The 15711-nt window shown below is 43.1% G+C and overlaps 1 protein-coding gene across 5 annotated transcripts in view; it reads right to left on the bottom strand.

The window, feature by feature from the left end:
* Nucleotides 1-15711, bottom strand: part of DHDDS (dehydrodolichyl diphosphate synthase subunit) — a 38439-nt gene that overhangs the window by 8823 nt on the left and 13905 nt on the right. For 3 of the 5 annotated variants that reach the window (XM_065897612.1, XM_065897595.1, XM_065897603.1), the window contains 5 exons: nt 14641-14757; nt 12110-12252; nt 9225-9341; nt 8293-8394; nt 1901-2015 (listed from right to left, as the gene is read on the bottom strand). In XM_065897612.1, the coding sequence (XP_065753684.1) occupies nt 1901-2015; nt 8293-8394; nt 9225-9341; nt 12110-12252; nt 14641-14757 (594 nt within the window). The remainder of the gene's footprint in view (nt 1-1900; nt 2016-8292; nt 8395-9224; nt 9342-12109; nt 12253-14640; nt 14758-15711) is intronic. The other 2 variants (XM_065897621.1, XM_065897627.1) reach the window with 2 other exon arrangements.

The following is a 15711-nucleotide window of genomic DNA, read 5'->3' as shown; positions in this document are numbered from 1 at the left end:
ACAATCATCACTGATATAAGACTCCCTTTTGGAACATTCTTGACAGCCACTGCTTGACACCTTTACTGGTGAGGAATTCAGTGCCTCAAGGGGGATAACTTTAGCTGTCAGATAGCTCATTAAGTTAAACCAATGTCACCTACCAAGGTCTCAGGTCGTTTCTCTGGAACAACTTTATTTCTTCTTCAAAGTGACGTTCTTTCAAATATTTGAAGGCTAGCTTAGAACTGCCTGTTATCTGTTCCCAAGGTTGTAATGACTTGTTCACTTGTCTTTTCCAACAAACTGTAAGTTTTAAGATAGTAGGGATTGGGCTTCCCTGGTGGCACAGTGGTTAAGAATCCGCCTGCCAATGCAGGAGACACGGGTTCGGGCCCGGGTCTGGGAAGATCCCACATGCTTCGGAGCAACTAAGCCCGTGCGCCACGACTACCGAGCCTGCGCTCTAGAGTTTTCGAGCCACAGCTACTTAAGCCCACGCGCCTAGAGCCCGTGCTCCGCAACAAGAGAAGCCACCACAATGAGAAGCCCAAGCACTGCAACAAAGAGTATCCCCCGCTCACGGCAACTAGAGAAAGCCCACACACAGCAATGAAGACCCAACGCAGCCATAAATAAGTAAGTAAGTAAATAAATAAATAAATGATAGTAGGGATTATTTGTAACTTGGTTACTGCCGTATTTCCAGCACAAAGGAGGACCTCAATATTTTTTTCCCAAGAGAATAAACTATCACCATTCTTCTCTTTTCCAGACCATTATTCTTCACTCATTCCTTATAGCAGCGGTCCCCAACCTTTCTGGTGCCAGCGACCGGTTTCATGGAAGACAATTTTTCCATGGACAGGGTGGGGTCGGGGGATGGATGGATGGTTCAGGCAGGAGTGCGAGCGATGGGGAGTGGCAGATGAAGCTTTGCTTGCTCGCCCGCTGCTCACCTCCTACTGTGCGGCCCGGTTCCTAACAGGCCGCAGGCTGGTAGTGGTCCGCAGCCCAGGGGTTGGGGACCCCTGCCTTATAGGACATGAGCTTCAGACTCCTTGCCATCCAGGCTGGCCTCTTCTGCTAAGTCCTCTAGTTTACCAGTGCAATCTCGTAAAACCCAGTGCCCAAAAGTAAACTCTCTAGACATAATCTGGCCAGCAGAATGGGCCATAAAACCACAAGATGCACATTATACTGCTTTCAATATAGCCAAAGACTAAAGTATCTTCAGTAGCTAAATCTTGTTAGCTCACTCTTAAGACTATGGTCCATTAAAATTTCCAGAACTTTACCATGTGAATTGCTTCCAAGCTGAGTTTCTCCCTTCAGGCTCTCCTTGAACAAGATTTCCCCCAGCCAAGTGCTACCCAGGGGCCAACTTAACAGATAATGGAGATTTTCAAGCAAAGACAAACTTATTTGGATATGGGATTTTAGAGAACTACCTACACTGGGATAACTGAGCTGATAGGCAATGGCAGGCCCTGAAGAAGTCTGCATACAGTTTATATCTCCTGTGGCCTGTGCTTGTGTAGATGCAGCCCTTTATTCTAAAGGCGAGAAATTAGTAAATGCAAGGCGAGGTTCTAGCCCAGAGGTGCTGGGTGACATGGCAGGTTACCAGGGCAGAAGCTTATGCTCAGGGACCTAAGGCAGAAGTCCAGTTCCTTAAAGAGAGGTACAATAAAGCTTTCACCACAGCCGGATAGCCTTGATTCTTCCCCTGGGTACTTTAGACAGCAAGAACTACACAGGCTCACAAAGCCAGGGACAGATGAGGAAGGGATAGCAAAAGTTACCAGGCACAGCCTGGAGACATTTCTCTGGATTTTAGCTGACCCTCCCATCTGTTTTGTGGGTGCAATCACAGTTTTCAGTTTCGACACAAACAGAACAATGGTTGGAAACGACCTACCTGCCAGAGGAGGAAGTCACTGAGCCTCACTTCCCCAGAAGTCCGTATCAAGATGTCAGGATGAGGAGAGTGGTTGGTATAAAGGCACTTATCCAGCAGAGACTCAGAGACATCGCTAAGGTGAGTGGGGAAGAGACAAAGATAAGTCCACATCTCTTTTTGGATTATTCTCATGGTGAACTTCCTTATATAAAGCTTCCCAGTTTATAGAATAACATCAAATACATTAGCCAACACTACCTAGTATGTAGAAGGCCCTCAGCAAATGCTTGATAAATTAATGAGTGGTTTCAATCCTCACAACTACATTAGGTACTTCTATCCTCACTTTATAGATAAGGAAACTGAGGCTCAGAGAAGATGAAATGTTTGCCCAAAGCCATTTAGTTGCAGCCTAAAACCAGATGCACCCACCAGAATATGTGTTGTCCTTCACTTAAAACACTTGTTTTTAAAATGGATACACCCTATGACTCTGCAATTTGATGAAATACTATGCAACTGTGTTTTTTTTTAAATAAATTTATTTATTTTTGGCTGCATTGGGTCTTCGTTGCTGCGCATGGGCTTTTCTCTAGTTGCGCTGCACAGGCCTCTCATTGTGGTGGCTTCTCTTGTTGCGGAGCACAGGCTGTAGGCGCGCGGGCTTCAGTAGTTGTGGCACATGGGCTCAGTAGTTGTGGCTCGCGGGCTCTAGAATGCAGGCTCAGTAGTTGTGGCACACAGGCTTAGTTGTTCCACGGCATGTGGGATCTTCCTGGCCCAGGGCTCGAACCCTTGTCCCCTGTGTTGGCAGGCGGATTCCTAACCACTGCGCCACCAGGGAAGCCCCCTATGCAACTGTTTTTAATAGAGGTAAATCTAAACGCATGGACTTGGAAAGATGTCTAAGATGTAATATTAAATGAAAAAAAGCACATTTCAGAAAAAATACAGTGTGGAAAATACACACACACACTTACTCACACATGTGAATACATGTATATATAAACAAAGAACAAAATCTAGAAAGGCATACACCATTCTATTAATGGTGATTACCTCTGGAAGGTTGGATAAGAAGGAAATACTATCTCTTTTTACTTTATATACTTCTGTTATTGTTTGAATTTATGATAGAGAACATTTTTAAAACCTTAAATTTGGGCTTCCCTGGTGGTGCAGTGGTTGGGAGTCTGCCTGCCGATGCAGGGGACACCGGTTCGCGCCCCAGTCCAGGAAGATCCCACATGCCTCGGAGTGGCTGGGCCCGTGGGCCATGGCCACTGAGCCTGCGCGTCCGGAGCCTGTGCTCCGCAACGGGAGAGGCCACAGCAGTGAGAGGCCCGCGTACCGCAAAACAAACAAAAAAACAAAAAAACTTAAATTTAAGTCATATGGACCGTGAAACACTGCAAAACATCCACTTTACTTAGGATTTGAAAAAACAGCAAAATGATGAGCCCTCTTGTGTTTGATAAGAGCTACTTTCCCAAGCAGACAGACACTCAGAAAGGAGACGGAATGAAGAAGAATGGGGACTGGCAGCACACATCTTAAGTTAAACTCTCCAGTCCACGGAAAGAGGGTATTTGCAAGACTGGTGTGTGGTGGTTCCAAGAATACTGTTTACCTATCCTGCCAAGTACCCAGAGGCAGGATTCAGAATCTCCAGGTGGTAACAGCTGCATCTTAGGAAGGGTCTAGAAGACAAAATTTCTGTGTGGGAACATTTTTCTGGGAGCATAGTCAAAAAAAAGCAGAGATCTGGGCTGAGTGTTCAGAACAAGGATCTACACTTACTAGCTGTGTGCCTTTGGGTAAGTTACTCCATCTCTCAGTCATCGTTTTGCAAACCACAGAGGGAGCTTTATTTTCTGTACCGTCATATGGTAAATAATATTCACTTATGACTGGGCAATAGGAAGGGCTCTGGTTCAGATTTCCCTGATAATTTCCCTGAGTCTTGTCTTGACAGCATGATCTTAATTCTTTAATTAAGAGTGTGAAACCTGGGAGTTCCCTGGTGGTCTAGTGGTTAGGATTTGGCACTTTCACTGCCATGGCCTGGGTTTAATCCCTGGTTGGGGAATTGAGATCCTATAGGCCACATGGAGCAGCCCCCCCACCCAAAAAAAAAGTGAAACCCTGTGCAATCAACAATTTCTCAGCTCTCTTATTTTTGAAATGGCATATTTGTCCTATCTACTTATAGGTTATTGTGAGAGTCAAATCAAATGAAATAACAGATTTGAGTGTACCTTGGGAACTATAAAGCACTACATAAATAAGAGGAATAAAGGTTATTTCCAGACCCACTACCTTGCTGTGGGACTTTGGATCCCCACATAACTCCTCTGAATTTCAAATGTGTCTGCATTTTTTTTTTGGCCGCGCCGCGCAGCATCGGAATGACATGCAGATTTCAATTCCCCAACCAGAGATCGAACCCGCAGCCCCTGCAGTGGAAGTGCGGAGTCTTAACCACTGGAGCACCAGGGAAGCCCGTCAATGAAACTTTTTAAACCTTCGTTAACTGGTCTTATAAAATAAGACAAATAATAGTCACTACCTTATACGAAAATTAGATGAGAATATGCATGATAAACTCCTACTAGTCTCATGCCTGCCTCATAATAAGATCTGATGACTACTGTTTATTTATTTTTAGTGTATATATATATATACACACACACACACACACACACACACACACACACACATTTTTTTTTTTTTGGCGGTACACGGGCCTCTCACTGTTGTGGCCTCTCCCGTTGCGGAGCACAGGCTCTGGACGTGCAGGCTCAGCGGCCATGGCTCACGGGCCTAGCCGCTCCGCGGCATGTGGGATCTTCCCGGACCGGGGCACGAACCCGTGTCCCCTGCATCAGCAGGCAGACTCTCAACCACTGCGCCACCAGGGAAGCCCCTTTAGTATATTTTTTTGATGTGGACCATTTTTTTTTCAAAGTCTTTATGGAATTTGTTATAATATTGTTTCTGTTTTATGTTTTGGTTTTTTGGCCACGGGGCATGTGGGATTTTAGCTCGTGACTAGGGATCAAACCCACATCCTGTGCATTGGAAGGCGAAATCTTACCCACTGGACAGTCATGGAAGTCCCTGATAACTATTAGTTATTAATTTTTATTTTTATACTGTGTTTTTGTTCGTTTCAACCTTCCTATAAGGCAGTCAGTATGCCATAGTGAAAGAGAACACAAGCTCTGGAGCCAGGTTGGAAATCCTGGTCAACTGTGTGAACTTGGACAAGTTATTTAACCTCACAGCAAGGTTCAATTTATAAAAACAGTATCTACTTCAAAGGGTCTAAGGATTAAATGAAATAATGTACGTGGAATACTTAGCAAGTGCTGGGCACAGAGTAAATGCTTAGTAAACATTAGCAATTATTATTATTTTATTTATTTATTTATTTTTTTTGCGGTACTCGGGCGTCTCACTGCTGTGGCCTCTCCCGTTGCGGAGCACAGGCTCTGGACGCGCAGGCTCAGTGGCCATGGCTCACGGGCCCAGCCGCTCCGTGGCATGTGGATCCTCCCGGACCGGGGCACGAACCCACATCCCCTGCATCAGCAGGCAGACTCTCAACCACTGCACCACCATGGAAGCCCGGCAATTATTATTAACACTATTGTTTTAAGAGGAAGACAGAGGCCTACAGATGGTCAAGACCTGCTCAAGAGAGTTTATTAACTATCATTTATGCTAAACCTAATTCCTTCTTTTATAATTTGAGATTCAAAAAACAATCTATTAAAATGACTGGTAGAAAAAAATATATTACCCTGGAAGAAAGGAAAATGAGGAGTTGGATGGTGGTGATGAGAGAATAGAAAAATTCCAGTTATGGGAAGGGTAGAGCCTGACTATAATTAACTCATTGACTCTGTTATAAATATGGATTTGTCTAAAGCTGAATAATGTAAAAACCACTGCCTCAGGCCCTGATCAGTCCAGTCTGAGTTGAACACCAAGCTTCCGGAGCTGATGGGTTGAGACATCAGCCTCCTTACCCTAGTAACCCGCCCAGCCCACGCCATGTCTGCATGACTAACCCACACAGGCAAGTTACTAAACCATGCAGGGCAGAGAAAACGGATATGAGAAAACTAGCTGGGCAAGAAGCAGGGGGTCAGTGGCTACTGCAATGTGGTATCAGTATAAATCACACTGCACTAGGAGGCAAGATCAGAGTTCTAGTTCCAGGCATGAATGCATATTAAATCTGCTTGCTAAATAGCTTTTTTTCTTTTTAGCATAAACATTTGTCCCTTATTTTTTAAAATATGTTATTTAATTTATACAAAAAATTATATAAAACATGAATCGTAAAGCACTAAGAATAAAATGAACTATGAAAGCATTCCCCAAGCCAAGAATCAGAAAATTATCAATACCTTTCATCTACTTATATATCCCTCATCTACTTATATCTCATCTTCCTGCCCAGCCCCCATACTGCCAACTTAACCAGTATCTTAATGTTTCTCCCCCAATGGCTAATTTTCAATCCACACATTAATTGACCTCTCTACAGCATTTAACACTGTTGCTCCCACCAATGCACACCCGCCACCCCACCTGCGCTAACAAACACCCTCTTTTCTTGGCTTCTGTAATACTGGCAGCCCTTTTGTTTCTACCTTTCTGGTTGTTGATTCTCTTTTTTCCTTAAGGCTCATTTTCCTCTACCCAGCCAGTAAAACTTATGAGTTTCTCAAAACTCCATCCTAGGCCCTCTCTTCTCACAACTCCATCCTAGGCCCTCTCTTCTCACTCTAGACTCTCCTTAGATTCCTCATGCTCTCTCTTTGCTTCAGTTACCAGACTGCTATCTCCAGTCCCCACTTCTCTCTACTGTCAACCTGATATCTGTGTTCAACATCTATAATATATCCCAAACCAAACTCCTGACTTTCTTCCTCAAACTGCAGCCTCTCAGGGTTCTCAGCACAGCAAAGGGCACCACTGTCCACTGTTTTATAAGTCAAAAACCCTGGAGTCACCCATAACACATCCTTATCCCAGAGTCAATCCATCAAGTCCTCTCGATTTTTTTTCTCTCTCACTAATATTTTTTCTTTTTTGAATTTTATTTTTTTAATACAGCAGGTTCTTCTTAGTTATCTATTTTATACATATTAGTGTATATATGTCAATCCCAATCTCCCAATTCATCCCACCACCACCCCGCAAGTCCTCTCTATTTGATCTGCTTCATAGCTCTTAATGCAGTCTGTTTGGTCTATTCCACCATCACCACCATAATCCAAGCTCCCTTCCAAGTACTCTCTACTTGAATTATTCCAACAGTATTTGTGCAACCAAAAAGCTCCTCATAATACTGCTTCTTTCCCCAGTTACTGCTTATCCTCTCACCCCCTTCTTATGTCATTTATCATTTCCTTTGGGGAGCCTTCCCTACCAGGTTCATTCCTCTTATTATAAATTCTTGTTGAACCATGCATCAATGCCTTTATCATGCTTATCATCATTATAAATTTATGCTAATTTGTATAATATTGTTAATTTCATTCTCACTGAGAAACTTCTTCATTTTTAATTTAGTTTCCCAGGAAAATCGAATTATACCCAAGAAGGGAGTCAGAAAACCTCCTGGGTCCCACAATCCCATATATAATAAAGGTAAGGACAAAAGCTCTGGAATCAGACAGTTTTTGATAGAAGTCCCAGCTCTGGCACTTACTAGCAGAATGACCTTGGGACAGTCATTTCAATGTGAGCTCAGTTTTCTCATCTATAAAATGGAGAAAAGACTCAAATCTCTTAAACATGAGAATATTAACTTAATCAAATAAACACAGCATGACACATTGCCTGGCTTGTTTTTTGCTACTATTATTTTACTACTGCTGTTGTTAGTTTACTAATATTATTACCAAAGGTTACACTAATAATAACAGGGGAGGGACTGAGCAGATAGATGGCTTCTAAAGTCTCTTCCAGCTCTAATAATTCTACCGTGTTGCTAATGATGAACAACTTTCTTTTTGAAAAATACCTGGATCTTGCATGAAACTGTAACATGAGAGGCCTAAAGGCCAATACCCCCAACAAGCTGCATTCCTGAAAAATCATTCTTAGAAAAACTCTGCCAAAGGGCCAGCAGGGCATCATGTTTTATTGAATGCCGCAGTGTTGCTACAAGCCATGCCATTTTTTCTGGAGCTTCTTGGTTTGTGGTGAACACAGAAATTCTGAAGCAGGCTATAAGAAGTCATTCCAAAGCTCTAAGTGCAGGGACCACCCCTCTCAAATCTTTCCACATACATTCCCGATTTGACTTCTGGCTCAAGTACATGACTTAGGAGGGATTTTATGGTTCGGTGTATGCCTGTTTTCCCTATCATGCTGAACAACTGCAATACCTGGGATCCAGCAGGCCTTGCTCCACTCCCCAGGCCATCTCTCTCACAGCATTGCTGATCTCATGACGGGATGTGTAAGCAAAACAGACGTTCAGGAAACACCTGAGAAGGGAAGAACAGAATAATTTACCAAAGGGGGACAGGGACTAAGGAGTGGAGTCACTTATTACAGAGCACCCCTTCTGTGGTAGAACAAACACACACCAAATGTTAACCATGGATACCTCTGAAAAGCGAGATTATTAATTTTTTGAGTTTTCCAAGTTTTCTTGGGAAAAAAACATATTAGTTTTGTAGTAAGAAAAATACTAACTGACCCTTATTATTCTCCTAATCTTCTTCCCTTCTGCTAACCCCCAGCTTTCAGAGGATGTGAATTCACTGTGATATTAGAACAAGCAAAGAATAGGAAGGAAGTCTGATGTGAAACAAATCCACTGCCAAATATGCATTATATTCCAAAGCCACACATAATGAAGTCTGGATTATTAAACTGTTCCCCTCTGCATCTACATGCCCTTGCAAGGTCATCCCCTCTATTGGTTAAAGCAGTGGGACAGAAAGAGAATTTCTTGAAGGATCTGTCTTCAGAGACAGGGATAAGGCCTGCTACATTCCCACCCCATTCCCTGTCAATTAAACACACACACACACATATATATATATAAAAATACATATGTACATGGGGGGCAAGGCACATGAAGGAGGAAGATAAGAAACTGTATGTGTGAGTATACACACATAAAACAAGGTGCTGCAGAACCACCTCTGGTCTGCCCTGCAGATGGAGGAAGAAGTCTCAAGCATCCAAAACCAACTCCTCATTACCTCTTGTACCAAATGCAGACCAACGAAGGGCCAGGACGTCTCCCTAAAGTTAGCAGGGAGTCATAGATTAATACAGGTCCCTAAGGGGAAATCTGAAAACTTACTTGTTGTAGTTCTTGGTGGCCTGCACAGCCTGTGCAATCAGCTCCTGGAGATCCAAGGGCAACAAATGCAGATCACCCAGGACCCGGATACATACCCCATGCTTCTGCAGTTTCTCCCTGATCAGGGGGGAAAGGAGGCAGGTTTGGGAGGTGGGACAGAGCACCTGCTGAGCTGGAGAAAGCAAAGTGCTTAGCTGATACTCAATTACCAGTTTTTGAGTGCCTTCCTGTGTGTCAGGCACTGATCTACAAGTATTATTTCACTGAATGCCCTCAACAACTCTGAAGGGAGTTTACTACATTTCCTGTTCTACAGCGGGAAACTGAGGCTCAGATAGAATAGTTAGATAGGGATTGCCCAAGGTCATACAGCCATCAGGTGTTGTGTCGGGACCGAATCCCAGGTTTGCCTGATTTGAGAACCCAAACCTCTTTACCACACATTACACCGCCTTGTGTGTCCTTGTCGACAAGTTGCATTTCACATGTTCTGTGCTGTTTGTCCCATTTTGATGGGTGAATAAACTCCTCAACAGCAGGAGTTGTATTATTGGTTACTTTTGTAACATCTAACATTAATTATATGTTTACTAAGTGCCAGACATTGGTCTAAGTGTTTTACATGCATTCCATCCTTACGTCAACCTTTGAGGCAGACACCATTATCATTCCCCTTTTACAGACGAAGAAACTGAGGCACAGGGAGGTTAAGTAATTTGTTCAAGATCAGACATATATATATGGAGGCAGTGTAATGTTGTGATTAAAAAGACAGGCTCTGGAACCAAACTCCCTAAGTTCGATTTCTGGCTTTCTACTCACCAGCTGTCTGATCTTGAACAAATTACTTTGTTCAAATGTTGCTTTGAATAAGAACACCTAGATTCAGGAATTCCACGGTTCCTCCGTGGTTCTACTGCAGGGGACACGGGTTTCATCCCTGGTCGGGGAACTAAGATCTTGCATGCTGTGTGGTGTAGCCAAAAAAAAAAAGAATACCTAGATTCAAGCCCTAGTGCCTAGTGCCACCGATTACTATCTGACCTTGCATAACCACCCCTGTCATACTGTGAAAGTGCTTATTCTCAGACATCAGGCACATGACCTGACTAAGGAGGTGTAAAAGCCCTGGCAAGGAGCCAGGAGATCTGGGCTCCCAGCCTGGCTCTGCCACTAGCTAGCTGCGTGACCAGGGGCAAACCTTTCTCTTCTCTTCACCAGGATTAGTTTCCCAACTGATGAAACTGAACTAGGCCAGTGGTTTTCCAAACTTCTTTTAGCAAAACAAGTCTTTCTTCAAATCAAACCTTAAACAGAAGCCCAACATATAAAATAGATAAATGCAAACAAGCACTGTATACCCCATTCCCTCTGGGTCCTTGCGTGCCCACTCCTCACAACTACGGGTTTCTGTGGCACATTGCTGGAAAACCACCACTAAGGTTTCTTCTTGCTCTGTCTAGGACTTAATAACCTAAGACCATCTTCTCTACTCGTAACTGATTAGAACAATCTCAGGAGCACCTCTACTGCCATGCATTTTGATCTTTCAAGAAGTGTTAAGACTGCTTCTTGTCTCTACAGCAGACAACAGCTCAGCTCTAGAGTCAGAAAGACCCTGTGTGTTTTGGCTCTGCCTGATAGCTGTGTGACCCAGGATACACCCCTAAACTTCTCTGGTTTTTACTTTCTTCCTCTCTACAAATGGGATAATAATATCTTTCTCACAGGATAATGTGAATTTTAAATGAGAGTACATGTTAGGCTCAGGGCCTGACACATAGTATAAACACTTAAAAAAGGTAAGATTAGTGTGAAGTACAGAAGAATTTGAAGAATTTGAACACCTGGAATGTGTCCCCATTACCTCTGTCCCCAGCCCCTTGGGTGTGAATTCTGAGCCACAAAGGAAGGAGTAATGTCTGTGGCCCAGAGACTAATATGGATAGAGAGAAGGCTGGCTATGCTTCCCACACCCTGACCCACACAGGGATGGAAATACCTGTCCCAGGCCCAGCTCCACTAGAGCTCTAAGCTCTCTGTTCTCTCATCTTCCTGGTCCTGGTGTGGGGAGGAGCTGGGCAGAGAATGGTTGTAATGAACACTTTGGGGCAGTCCTGGCTGAAGAGGGTTCCACGCTGTGAAACAAATAATCTCCACCAAATTTCCATTTTGCCCCATTCTGGCTTTGCTCCCTAAGTTAAGCTTAAACTTAGTGATAGCAAGAACAGTACTGACTCATCCCCATAAAGGGCTTTTATGCATCATCCTATCCCGTCCAAGGGTATATGCAGGGAAGTACAGTAACTTTTTAGGGATGACTGCACAGCAGAAAATGGCTTTTTCAAAGTCTCTCTCACTCTACTTCCCTGGTCCCAGTTCACTGGTCCTGGGGTAGAAATATGAACTAAGGTGGACCAATTAAGGGTTTTAATTCATTCTGAGCAGCTCTCTTGAAGAAGACAAAGTCAGCCTGTGGAGCAAAGGAAATAAATGTCCGAGGAGGCTCTACCTAATCGATTTCAATCCCTGGCTTCGGTTTTGCCTGAGGTTGGCTATCCGTATCCTTGAATTCTGTGAAATACCTCTATATCCTCAAATAAATGTCCAAGAAAGAAAGAAGAAAGGAAGAAGGGAAGGAAGGGAAGGAAGGGAAGGAAGGGAAGGAAGGGAAGGAAGGGAAGGAAGGGAGGGAAGGAAGGAAGGAAGGAAGGAAGGAAGAAAGGAAGAAAGAAAAACTAGCTTGCCATATTTGCCACTGAAGAGGTCTAACTAACAGTAGAAGGGTTTAGAGTTCCTTAACTAGCCTCAGAAAAGACAGTTGAGGGTTAGGTAAGGCTGGAGGTGGTATAAGAACACAGGCTCCCCCTCTGACAGCATCTTACTTTTCTTCCATCAAGCGGCTGAACTTCTGCCGGGCCAGATCCATTAGCCCATCTACCTCACTCTTGGAGCGTTTGAAGTTCTCAATGCTGAATGCGTAGACCGTCACCTCTAGGACGCCCAGGTTCAAACACCAACGCAGAGTCTGAGAGGGGAGAAGGCAAGGAGCTAGGGTACAAGGAAAGAGCAGGAAGGGAAACAGGAGATGCCTCAGCCCCGACTCAGTGAGAGACAGACTTTTCTCCTCCCCAAACTGGGTAAAGCTAGGATAATACCAATGCTTCTCTCAGAATAATGAACCAAATAAGCAGAAAGCCACCACCTGAGAGACTGAAAAATGTGAACTTAATGAGTACTATTATGCTGATGCTATTGTGGTTTACTGGAAAGAGCTCTTAACTGAGAGAATAAAGATCTAGGTTCTAGTCTCTCACTCCATCAAGCACTTGCTATGTGACTGCAGGCATATCATTTAACCTCTCAGGGCCTAAGTCTCCTAATCTGTAAAATAGGATCACAATCCATCCCTCACAAGGTGGCTAAAGATACATAAAAACACAAGGTATTATTACTCACAGCATAACATCATTATTCCAATAGACTGAGAGGCTGATGAGTTATAAGAATAAAAGCAACAATTGCACAGCTGTGTATCATTTAAGCCTGCAAAGGGTTTTCACATACATTATTTCATTTGATTCTTCAAGCTACCCCTTGAGAAAGGAATTATTGTTTTCATGCCTACTTTAGAGATGATAAAATTGAGGCTCAGAAAGTTGAAGACGAGTCAAAAGTCCACAGCTCTACCATATGAATCCATTATATGAGGTTCTAGAACAGCAAAAACTCATCTAGAGTGATAGAAATCAGAAGGTGAGGGGGAAGGGGAGGAGAAGAGGAGGGAGGACAGGGTTTGACTGGGAAGGGGCACAAAGGAACTTGCTAGAGAGATGGAAATGTTCTATATCTTGACAGGGGTGTGGATTAGACAGATGAATGCAACTGTCAAAACCCCAAATCTGTGCATTTCCCTGTATGAAATTATACCTCAACGAAAAAAGAAGTGAAACTCAAATTTAAACTCAGTCCTTTGGTACGGTACTGCTCTAACCCAGTGCCACTAAAGGTGGAGAACAAACTGGAGATGAGAATAACAGTGTTGAGATGGGGAGCCTGGAGGTTAAAGGTAAGGGACAGAAGACATTCAAACAGAACTGAAGAAATAAAGCTGAAGAGCTACCTTTCTAATCCCTTATCAGACATACAAACCCATTCACTGCCACCTCAGGAAAATTACCAGCGCAAACCTGACACTTGAATAGGCTTGGGACCTGAAGATCTTACCAGGCAGCAAACTTGGTGGGTACACCTGGGTCGGAGCCCACCACTGACCTCAGTTAATATAGGCTAATAACAACAGCTTCAATGTTTTGAGCACATCCTTTATGCCAGGTCTTGTGCCACATGCTTTTCATTGTGCCATCTTGTTTAATCCTCATGTAATCTCCCCATTTTACAGATGAAGGAACTGAGGCAAAGGGAAGCTACGTAACTTGTAGCAGGTCACAGAGCCAGGAAGTGGCAGAGCAGGGGTGCCAATGAGTTCTGAGTGATTACAGAGCTTAAGCTCCTAAGCACTAGGCAAAACCTGCCTCTTAGTCACAAAAGAGAAACTGAGATCAACAAACCTGAAGACCTCAGTGTTGGAGAGAACCCCACAACCACTCATTCAAGGCAAAAAATATCACTGCCCTGGCTTCAGGACGTGTTCTTGTGCCAAGAAGCTGGGATCCGTGGGCTACAGAGTTTCACAAAGATCGACATATTCCATTCTTATTGATAAATTTACTGTTTCCCAATTTGCAGTGGGCATTAAAACCATAAAATGTTGATGACGTTTGGTTGGAGTGATGTCCTGGTTTGTCTGGCACTCTTCCTAGTTTAAGCACTTAAAGGCCTGTGTCCTGAGAAACACCTCAACCTCAGGATGGGTAGTTACCCTCTACCTTTGCTCTGGAAATGTCACTTCTAAGAATTTATTCTAAACTAGTACCATTTATAATGTCCAGTAATAGTGGAGCAGCTAAATAAACTATGTCAGATCTTCAGGAAAAATGTTCCACAGCCATTAAAACATATAGGTAGAAAGCCACAGATCAACCTAGAAAAATACTTGCCAAAATGTCAAGAAAAAAATAAGGTTATCAAAGCTATAGATGTAATTTTATAAACGTTAAGTCATGTTGAACATATTACAAGGATTGGGATGAGGCACAGAAAAACATAAATTGTTGATTAAGGTGGTAAGAGGAGACAATTTTGTTCTTATTTCTAATATTTTGCGATGATTCACTGGATGACTTAATTTTCTGTTAATGTTGATATGAGATCTATGGCTAGCAAGCAAGCAATAAAACAGACAAACAGCTATAAAAAAGCACTCTCAAACCACAGCAAACTCAGGGCCTGGTTTTCTAGCTATAATCCAATTCTCCACAGACCATTCACCTTGGGTTCTGCAACGTGTACCCACCTCAGCCAGTTTGTTGAAGCCCTGTGAGTGACCCTCTTGCCTCTCCACTTGGCACTTCTTGGCATAGCGACGGTTCCCATCCATTATAAACGCAATGTGTTTGGGCATTGGGCCTGCCTGTGAAGTAAGAAGACAAATGAACACATCACATACTCCTCAGAGATAAAGGGAGACAATATTCCAAGCTAACAGGCTTGAGCTATATGATAAAAGCCCTGAGGAAGGGAACTGGGTATTCTGTACTTTTAGCTCAATACATAAGCATTAAGCACTTTTATTCATTTTTATTTATATGTTTATTGAGCCCTTACCACATGCCAAGTACTATGCTGAGCTTTTCACATTTCATCTTAATTTTTTATCATACAAACATATGAAGTAAATAGTGTTATCTTCATTTTATAGGTGAAAAAACTGAGGCTCAGAGAGGTCAAGTGACTTGCATAAGTCACACAGCCAAGAAGAGACAAAGTGGGGATTCAAATTTTGGTCTATGTGCTTTCAGAGTTCATCTCCTAACCATATGCCTTTAACCACCACCTTGGTTTCGTTAGCCTTCAACTGGAAGGCACAGGAAGGATATTGATGGGTATGGCCAAATGTAAAGGGCATCCTCCACATAAAAGAGGCATACACTTCTCAGTTGTATCCGAGTCCTGTCACACAGGAATGGGGGCCTCATATTGTTGGATCTTCTTATTTTACAAGAGAAGCTAATCAAGATTTTTATAAAAATTTAAATGTCAGGAGCCATTTGAAAACAAACAAAAAAGATATTTTGGGGGCAAACAAAACTTCTTACCTGGCCTAGAGCAGACTTTTGTTGTCTATCATAGCAAAAATTCACTCCTTGGGCGATTTTTCCTCACTGGAGGGGCTCTTCATAGACCACTTCCCCTGCATCTCCCAACATTTTCTACTTTTGTCCCCCATATATAGCCATAAAAAAAAAATTCCAGTAAAGTCATGTAGCTTGTTCTTCCCAACATGTGACCACAGTGTTTCCTTGAGGAGATGCTTTTCTATTTCCTGGACTGCCTGAGATCACCTGGCATTTGTGTGTGAGTGTAT

The sequence above is a fragment of the Phocoena phocoena genome, chromosome 1 (genome assembly GCF_963924675.1).
Source record: "Phocoena phocoena chromosome 1, mPhoPho1.1, whole genome shotgun sequence".
Lineage (NCBI taxonomy): Eukaryota > Metazoa > Chordata > Mammalia > Artiodactyla > Phocoenidae > Phocoena > Phocoena phocoena.
Note: the sequence above shows the minus strand (reverse complement) of the source record. Positions and strands in the feature narration are given on the sequence as shown.